Raw genomic sequence first — 9,872 nt, 5'->3', positions numbered from 1 at the left:
CTCCGACTTACTATCCACCGTGACGTGATGATGATGCGACTGGTGGACTACTCTGCTGCCACTACCTATGCATTTCAAGCCGAGCGAGCCTTGAAAAATATTGATTTCGAGATGCAGCACAAGAAGCAGCAACACTAGCAGAGCTCGCAACCAAATAAGAAGTCATACATGGGACCTCCTAGACTTCAAGGGCAGCAAAAGCCCCAAGGTCAAGGAAAGAAGCCGGGACCAACAAAGCCACCACAACCTGGAGCGTCAAAACCTGCTGAAAGGCCCCTATGCAAAGAGTGCAATTGCCCACATCTTGGCAACTGCATGTTGGGGGACACAAGTGCTTCATATGCAAGGAGGAAGGGCATAAGGCTGCTGATTGCCTGAAGAAGAGAGAACCTATGGTGAGAAGAGCTTATGTTATGCATGCTGAACAACAAGCTGAGAAGGAGATATACATGACCCTAATCACTGGAAGGATATTCATTCAAGGTGTAGCTACCTATGCATTGCTAGATTCGGGAGCTACACACTCATTTATATCTGATACATTCATCAAGCGACTAAATATTATACCCGAAGACATGGGATTGAGCTTCAAAGTTTCTATTGTTTCTTGTGATCAAATGGTCACATCAAGCATAGTGAAGAATCTAGAGCTTTTCTTATCTAAAGATGTGGTTCGGGCAGATCTTATCATACTTCCGATTCCTGAATTTGACATTATACTTGGCATGGATTGGTTATCATCAAATGGAACTTCGATGGATTTTTGGTAGAGGACAATGTCTATTCGACCGCCTAGTGGGAAGTCTTTTATACTTGAGGCAGCAAAGAACAAGCAAATTCCGCACATTATCTCTTTTATGTGTGCAAGGAAGTTTATGAAGATAGGATGCCAAGCTTTTCTAGCATGTGTCAGTTCAGCACATGTTCCCGACAGTCAGAAGCTAGAGGATGTTAATATCGTCAGGGACTTTCCTAGTGTCTTTCCTGAGGACGTCTCTGGCATTGCACCCAACCGTGAGGTGGAATTTTCTATTGAGTTGATGTCGGGCACTGTAGCGATTTCTAAAACACCATACCATCTTTCGCCCGCTGAAATGAAACAATTAAAAGACCAAATACAAAAATTATTAGACAAGGGTTTCATTCACCTTATCTGTTCTCCATGGGGCACACCAGTATTGTTTGTGAAGAAAAATGATGGTAGTATGCGACTTTGAATTGACTATAGAGAGCTGAATAGGGTCACAATCAAGAATATATATTCTCTACCAAGAATTGAAGACTTATTTGATCAATTACAAGGAGCATTGATATTCTCGAAAATGATCTTCATTCGAGATACCATCAGTTTAAGGTTAAGGAGGCGGATGTTCATAACACAACGTTCAGAGCTTGGTATGAGCATTATGAGTTTATGGTCATGCCATTCGGTTTGACCAATGCCCCAGCGATCTTCATGGATCTCATGAATCGCATATTTCAGCCATATTTGGATCAATTTGTTATAGTCTTCTTTGATGATATTTTGATCAACTCGAAGAGCAAAGAGGAGCATAGTCGGCATTTCAGGACACCACTGCAATTATTGCAAGATAGGAAGTTATATGCAAAATTCAGCAAGTGCGAGTTTTGGCTTGAGAGAGTGGCGTTCTTAGGCCACATCATTTCTAGAGATGGAGTTAAGGTTGATCCGAGCAAGGTGGAAGCAGTGAAATAATGGCTCATACCAAAGAGTGTAACCGAGATATGTAGTTTCTTGGGACTAGCTGGCTATTATGAAAGTTTATTAAAGGATTCTCATCTATTGCAGTACGCTTGACCACCTTGACAAAGAAGAATGCAAAGCTCATATGAGGATCCGAGTGCCAAGAAATTTTTGACAAGTTGAAGGAAGCTTTGATCTCAGCGTCAATATTATTGATGTCATCGGGGCAAGGAGAGTATGTTCTATATACCGATGCTTTGAAACTTTGGTTAGGTGGTGTAGTGATGATGCAAAACGATCGATTGATAACTTACACGTCGAGACTGTTGAAAGTGCATGAGAAAAATTACCCGACACATGATTTGGAGCTCGCAACAGTCGTTTTTGCATTAAAGATTTGGAGACACTACTTGTATGGGGAGGAATGCAAGATTTTCATCGACCATAAAAGTTTGAGGTACATATTCACACAAAAAGAGTTGAATATGAGGCAAAGAAGATGGTTGGAATTAGTAAAGGACTACGACTGCAACATTAGCTACTATCCGAGAAAAGCTAATGTAGTAGCAAACACATTGAGTAGAAAGACATCAATTATTAATCAAATATCACTTCAGCGACCATTGCAATCCGAGATTCAGCAGTTTGAGCAAGCATTATATGCTAGGGGCGAGGCCCTTAATCTTGCCACCATGACAGTACAGTCGACTTTGAGGGATAGAATCCGTGAGGGGCACTCTACTGACGAGCAATTGAAAAAATGAAGATCGAGAGATGAAACCAAGGGTCAAAAACTGTATTGTGAAGAAGATGGCATAGTTCGATACTGAGATCGACTATGGTTTCCTAGTGGAAATTCTTTGAGGGAAGTCGTTATGAAAGAAGCTCATGATACTATGAACTCCATTCATCCAGGAAGCACGAAGATGTATAAAGACTTGCAATTATTATATTGGTGGCCGGGTAAGAAGCATGATATCTTGCGATTTGTATCCGAATGTTTGACATGTCAACAAGTTAAAGCGGAGCATCAGAGGCCAGCAGGGAAACTTAAGCCACTTCCATTTCCCGAGTGGAAATGGGAAAACATCACTATGGACTTCGTTGTGGGATTGCCGAGGACTATCAAGGTATTTAATGCTATATGCGTGATAGTGGATCGTCTTATGAAATCAGCACATTTTATACATATCAAAACGACATTCACTATGACACAGTATGCCGATTTGTATATTCGAGAGATAGTTCGTCTGCATAGGATTCCTGTATCTATTGTTTCTAACAGAGATCCGAGATTTACATCATCTTTCTGAAAGAGTCTGCATGCAGCGATGGGGACTAAAATATTATTCAGCACAACATTCCATCCTCAAACCGATGGTCATTCTGAAAGAGTTATTCGAATATTGGAGGATCTAATTCGAGCATGTGTGATCGATTTTCAAGGAAGTTTGGTGTAGAGCTCAAAATCAGTACACGTAAAGTCATGTGTTTATTTAATTGTTAAATCATTTATTTAATTTTTTTTAAAAATGATTTTTTTAACGATGTATGATTTATTATTTGTATTATTTAAATTATTACATGTTTATTTGATGCACGTTAAAATGTTTTCTTGAGTTTTATGTTTCAGGCAAATATTCAATACGGGATCTGGAAAAGAGACCGAAGACGATATAGACGATTTTTTATTTATGTGGTATTTTATTTCAAGTCAAGAAAAAATATATTTAAAGTGATTTATGAAAAATTTTAGCATTTTAAAGCTTAATTTAATTTATTAGGTGATGTTAAGATTTTAAGCTTTTCAAAATACTAATTTGAATAGTGAGGATTTAAACATTGAAAATTTGACACACGAGGTATTTTATTTAAAATATGGGTGATTAGTATTTTGTTTAGCATGTTAATTGACTGTTAGCATTTTTATTTAACTAATTAACCCCTAATTATCTCCCTAATCATCACACACACACACCTACACATTTTTACACTCTACACACACACTCGGCGCACACACACACACGCACACACACCTTGTTTTGTTCTATCTTTTTATAAGAACTAGTGTTCTTAGAGTATACAGCAGCCACCCCTTTCCCCTTTAATTTTCTTCAGTAATTCACATTTTATTATAGCAAGAAACGTGCCACAAGTCATCCCGGATCGATTCTCGCATTCCCTCACGTCATTATTCGTCGTTTTTTGAGTATAATCATCAAGGCATGTATATTATTTCTTTTTTCTGTATCGATCTTGTCATAGTAAATATTTTGATGCATATTGTATGTAAAAATCCGGTTATGTTATGGAAAGTTTGAGCAATGATGTTTGAAACGATTTTGAACAAGTTTTTAGATCTCAAAAACCGAATCTACTATCATTTCGAATCCTGCGAATTTTCAGTCGGTTTTCCAGAAACACTTTCAACATATACAATGTAATACTTTTTTATATCTTCAATTTGAAATTAAATTCGTAATTTTTTGATAAGCAACGAGGGAGATATGATATTTTTATCCTAAACTCGCTCAAACTATGAAATTTTTGTGTCACAAAACTCGTTACCCTATGTCATTTCAAATCCTGAGAGTTTTCTGTCAGTTTTCTGGTAACAATTTTGCATATAAAACGTATATTTTTTCATATATTTGATTTGATAGAAAATTCGTAATTTTTTTATAAGAAACAAGTGAGATATGATTTTTATCGTAAAATCGCTCAAAATATGAAATTTCTGTCTCACAAAACTCGTCACCCTCTATCATTTCGAATCTTCCAAATTTTTTATCTGTTTTCTGGAGGATCTTTCAACATATAAAATGTTAAAATGTATTACTTTTAGATATCTTCGATTTGACAGTAAATTCAAAACTTTCGGACAAGAGACGAGGGAGTTATGATTATTTTCGAGTGACTACTCAAACTGTGTCAAAAATGTATTTTTCTTGTTTTCTTGAGGACTTTGGGTTGCATGCTTCATTGGGAACCGCTTAGCTGGGCGCGCTCAAGCGGTAAGATGTTACCGCCCGAGCGCCAAGCCTTCTGGACGAGCGCGCTCGAGCGGTAAGATTCTGGAATATTGTGTTAGTATGTGCAACAATCGCCCAAGCGAGATCCAACGAAGCCCTCAATGCTATGTAAGTATGTTCGATGTCTAAAAAGAAATTTTTTTTATGTTTTTGAGGTATGCGAATTGTCTTGTGACCAATTATGTTATGGGTTTGGAAGCCGGCGAACGTGTCCAAGGACCTCTCCACCCCGGTAAAGCATGACCGGGTTTTAATCAGGATTGGGAAGCAGTAAAGCATGACTAGGGACCAATCCACCCAGTAAAGCATGACCGGAGATATTATGTATGTGGGAGTGGACGTTCGGTTGAAAGGCTGCGATGATCTCTGCCAGCCCAGTAATATGGTTTAGTCTGATCAGGCACATTATGTTCTGTGTCACTTACTTAGAAACATATCTCTACGCAATATGTTGATGATTATGCATGTTTAAGCATGTATGATGTAGCATGTTTATGAAATGATGGCACGTCTATGTGTATGTAAGTATGTTTATGTAAGTATGTTCAGAGTTTAAGTATGTATGGGCTACTTTAAAATGCATTGGTTTTATTATATGTTAATTGCTACTCTCAGTTTATACATGTTGAGTCTTTGGACTCACTAGACTTGATCGATATAGGTGAGGACGAGTATGAGGAGGCGAGAGACGAGGACCAATGAGTTGGCTCGGATGGTGCAAAGTCCTAACCCGAGGACCGCTTAAGTTTTCAAGAATTTTTATGCACATTAAATTCATTTACTCTGATTTTATTGAAATTACTTCACGTTCTTTAAACAAGTACATGTTGCAAGCTCTTTTACATTTCAAATATTTAGATAATCATTTTACTTGTATTTCATTTTGAGATATTATTACTTATTTAAGAAAAAAAATTATTTTCCGCAAATTTTAAGTAGTTTTAATGTACTGTACGTTACATTAAGATTCTAAATTACCTCTAGTGGAGTTTACCTACAATAATAGCTATCAATCATCGATAGGGATGGCTCCATACGAGGCACTATATGGGAGGAAGTGTAGATCATCAATACATTGGGACGAGGTTGGTGAACGAGGAGAGTTTGGACCGGACTTGATCAAGCACACAGCCGAGTTAGTAGTCAAGATACGAGATAGGATGAAGATTGCACTGAGTCGGCAGAAATGCTATGCCGATAAGCGTCGAAGAGAGTTAGAGCTTGCCGTGGGTGACCATGTGTTTGTAAAAATAGTACCTATGAAGGGTGTTATGAGATTGGGCAAGAAATGAAAGCTCGGTTCAAGATAAATTGGACAATTTGAGATTTTGGAAATGGTTGGGACACTAGTCTATAGAGTAGCGTTGTCACTGATGCTGGCCAGAGTGCATAATGTGTTCAACATCTCGATGTTGCGAAAGTACATATCGAATATTTCACATGTACTAAATTACGAGCTTCTGCAGTTGACTCCAAATATGTCATATGAAGAAAGACCTACACAAATCCTATGAATTAAGACAAGAAAGAAGTGTGCGAAACAATGTTATTCCAATGGTCAAAGTCAAGTAGTTAAATCACTCTGAAGAAGAAGCTACTTGGGAGACTGAGAGGGACATGAGAAGTCGCTACCCGAAGTTATTTCGGTAAGTTTTAATTTCGATGACGAAATTTCATTTAAGGGGGAGAAATCGTAAGGTCCAAAAATAAGACAACGAATCCAACTGCATGCAAATCTAGGAAAAATGAAAAACGATTAATTAAATATATTTGTTGCATAATTAATTTGATGTGCATGTTTACATGAATAAAATTTACTTCTACACGAATGCATGAAAACAGTGTTTTTAAGGTTATTTGAAATGCGATCGACGAATGGAGACCGATGGCTGAATAAAGGGAAAATTTTTTTATTAAATAATTGTTTTTAATGATTTAAAATAAGGTTGATGCTATATGATATTTTTAAGAATAAGGAATTTCGAGGTGATTTTATATGCCGCGGCGTAATTTTTAATGGTATTTGATTTTCGACGAAAATATGAACTTTTTGACAACTCGGCTAATAATTTCACAAACTTTCCTAAACAAAATATTTTAAATATTCACTAATGGGATTAATGGGCATAAAGGTCCATGCTAATGGGTCCAAGCTTGCACACTTATGATATTATCAAATAAAAAGCTCTAAACCCCTAACCTAAACCATACAAACCCACGCCCCTTACCCCTCAAACATGCAAGGACTCTTTTCTACCAGCATAACACATGCACACATGAGTGTTTGGAGAAGGAAAGCTTCGGTTCTTGCAAATATAATTCAGCCTAGGTTCTATGTCGTCGTTCTTCGAATCGCCACAACGTTTTCGTGCGTAATATACGCAAAGACACGCCATAAATCTTCTTTTTCTCATCTATCACACCATATTAGGTGTTTGATTTATGTTTGCATGAAAAACATGTTACCTTAGATTATTTTCGTTTTTATGCCTTAAAATGTTAATAAATTGTGATGTTATGATCCAAAACTTATGATATCATCGCACGAAGGGATGCCATATTAGGATATCTTGGAAGGATGCTTTTCCATCATATTAAGGGTCCTTAGGTTCCAAGATGTACGCTGCAAATGAAGGTAACAAGGCTTGAACGAAATTCACATGACATGGTGCATTAGGGTTCGGGTAGGGAGGATCATGGCTTTCGGCTTGACCAGCGCTCGACGTGGGCTCGTGTAGGTCATGGCTCAGACTTAGGACGAGTCCTAGCAGGGCTTGGACTCTTGGAAAGCAGCCATGGAAGTGCCCGAAGGTAGTGGGGCTATTCCCTTGTTCCCGGGGGGCTGCACACACCAGCGTGAGGGGCTTCAGGCAGGCTTGGGCTGGCTTGCAGGGTTCAGTCAGGGTCCTGTGAGAGTCTAGAAGGGAAAGGCTCAGGGGTGGTCTAGGTAGAGAGGAGTCCTAGACAAGGGAATGAGTCCTAGGGTTGTAGGGCTCTCGGCCGCAGCACTTGGCTTGTGCAGGTGGCTTCGACGCGGGCTAAGGCCTAGTCCTAGGGGTCAACATGGGTCCAGTAGGTTCCTAGATGGGCTGGGCATGTGATGGTTTGTGATGTCTTGGGCGTGGTTTTGGAAATTGCAGAGATGTCTCGAGGTGGTGGAGTTGAGGGTTCGAAAATATGGGTTTAATAGCTTGGGAGTTTAACTGTGGTCCACGGGGTGGAATCATGGTTCACTAGGGTAAATTAGGTAATAAAATTCTATGTTTAAAATTTGAAAAGAAAATATTAAAGTTTGAATTATATCTGGTTTAAAACGCTATATGAATTAATAATTACGAAATTAAATCGAAAGCCTAGAATTTAAGCTGAATAAAATTGCCAAAAAATTAATTTAAGCTTAAATAATTATCTAGGATGGTATAGAGTCAATGAAATTAAGAAAAAGTCCAAATCGAGAAATTGTAGGTTTATGGGTAAAACAATTTTTTTACACTGAAAAATGGGTAGATGTCATGGCAGTGTCTCGAATGCTGTAATACATGATAAAAAGGCTTATTTTAAATGTTTAAAGAATTTTATGATAAAACGTTAAAGCTAAAAGATACGTTGCAAGTTTGTTTTAAAAGAAATTAATATTTATATGCATGATTTTATAAGTGATGAAATATGAATAGTTGACGATGATACAATGATATAATTGGGGATATCGTGAGGGAAAAGACCCTAGAGAGAGCCCATTTACGAGATAAGGCCCTAGAGGGAGCCCGTCTATGGGAGAAAGCCCTAGAGGGAGCCCGACGATCGTATTTTCATATGATGATATGATAGGCCAAGGCTCAGCTGATGAGTGAGAGTGTCGCTGACGTCCCCGCTGCCCAGTACTGTGGTTATATGTAGATGGATTCATCGACCTTAAATCTGAAACGAAAGTCACAATTAGCGATCTGAATTCAATAAAAGAAAAACATATATTTTTATGATGAAAATGAAAAATGTTTATGATGAAATGATATATGCTATGAAATGATAAAAGAAAAAATGGTTATGTTTATGCATGTCATGGAAAGTTATTTTAAGTAAAAATATGTTCATTGTTGCATGCGATTGTATATGTACTACTTGTTATCAAGATTATGGTTTACTGAGTAATTAGACTAACTAGGTGTGATGGATGCATGTGAGCATGATATTAATAATATGGAGGTTTTGATGGATGATCTTGTTGTACTGAAGTTGCACACAACCCGAGGATCAGCGCTAGATTTTTTGTATTATGATTTATGTTTAAGTTTACGCTGAAGATTTTTACGATTTTTAAATGATTTTTAGTGGTGTTGGAGAGGATGTGAGACTTATGTTGATTTTGAAATATTGGTAAGTTTAAGTTTGGGAAAGATTTATGAATTTATGTTACAAATTACTTTCTTTTGAACATTCAAATATAGTTGGTATGTTTTATTTTAAAATGATGTTAAATATTATATATATATATATATATATATATATATATGTTGGAATATTTCATGTTCGCAATCTTGATTTTGATGTTAACAAAACTTGTTATTGTGTTTCTAACATATTTACTCAAGTGTGAAATTGCAAACACAAGAAGCAAGCTGAAACTGAATTTTGCACAAACTGAATTTATGGCAAGCTTCGGTTTTTTGAAGATATCTCTCCAGTGGATGATCCAAATGACAATCCACCAAATTGACTGATCAGAAAACTCAATTTGGAACAAGTCGTATCTCACGTCAGTTGGGCCAAATCGGATTTTTTCATGGTCTAACTGATCGCTCAATTACCGAACTGATCACACGAAAACAGCAATCAGCTGGGTTTGATCAGCTGCGGTATTTTGGTCATATCTCTCACCTTGGTTATCGAAACGAAGCGATTCAGTATGATTTGGAAAGATAAGACAAAGATCTACAAATCATTCTAAGAAGTCAAAGTATGAATCGAAGCTTACGATGCTGATAAATGACGATGAAGCTACTGGTTCTGCACAAACTGAAATCAGCTAGACTGATTTCAGCACACCAGCTGAAACTGAACCAACTGAACCAGCTGCTGACCTGCTGACCAACCAACTGAACTGAACCAGCAGTTGACCAACTGAACTGAACCAGTTG

The 9,872-nt window shown here is 37.5% G+C and overlaps 1 protein-coding gene across 1 annotated transcript; it reads left to right on the top strand.

Annotated features, from left to right (window-relative positions):
• Positions 1-278: 278 nt before the first annotated feature.
• On the top strand, positions 279-770 carry LOC140815422 (uncharacterized). The gene has a single exon (XM_073174536.1). The coding sequence runs from the start codon at positions 279-281 to the stop codon at positions 768-770; it is 492 nt and encodes a 163-aa protein (XP_073030637.1).
• Positions 771-9,872: the final 9,102 nt, after the last annotated feature.

This window comes from Primulina eburnea, chromosome 15 (genome assembly GCF_022965805.1).
Source record: "Primulina eburnea isolate SZY01 chromosome 15, ASM2296580v1, whole genome shotgun sequence".
NCBI lineage: Eukaryota > Viridiplantae > Streptophyta > Magnoliopsida > Lamiales > Gesneriaceae > Primulina > Primulina eburnea.
The sequence above is the reverse complement of the archived record's forward strand: the minus strand, read 5'-3'. Positions and strand labels throughout refer to the sequence as shown.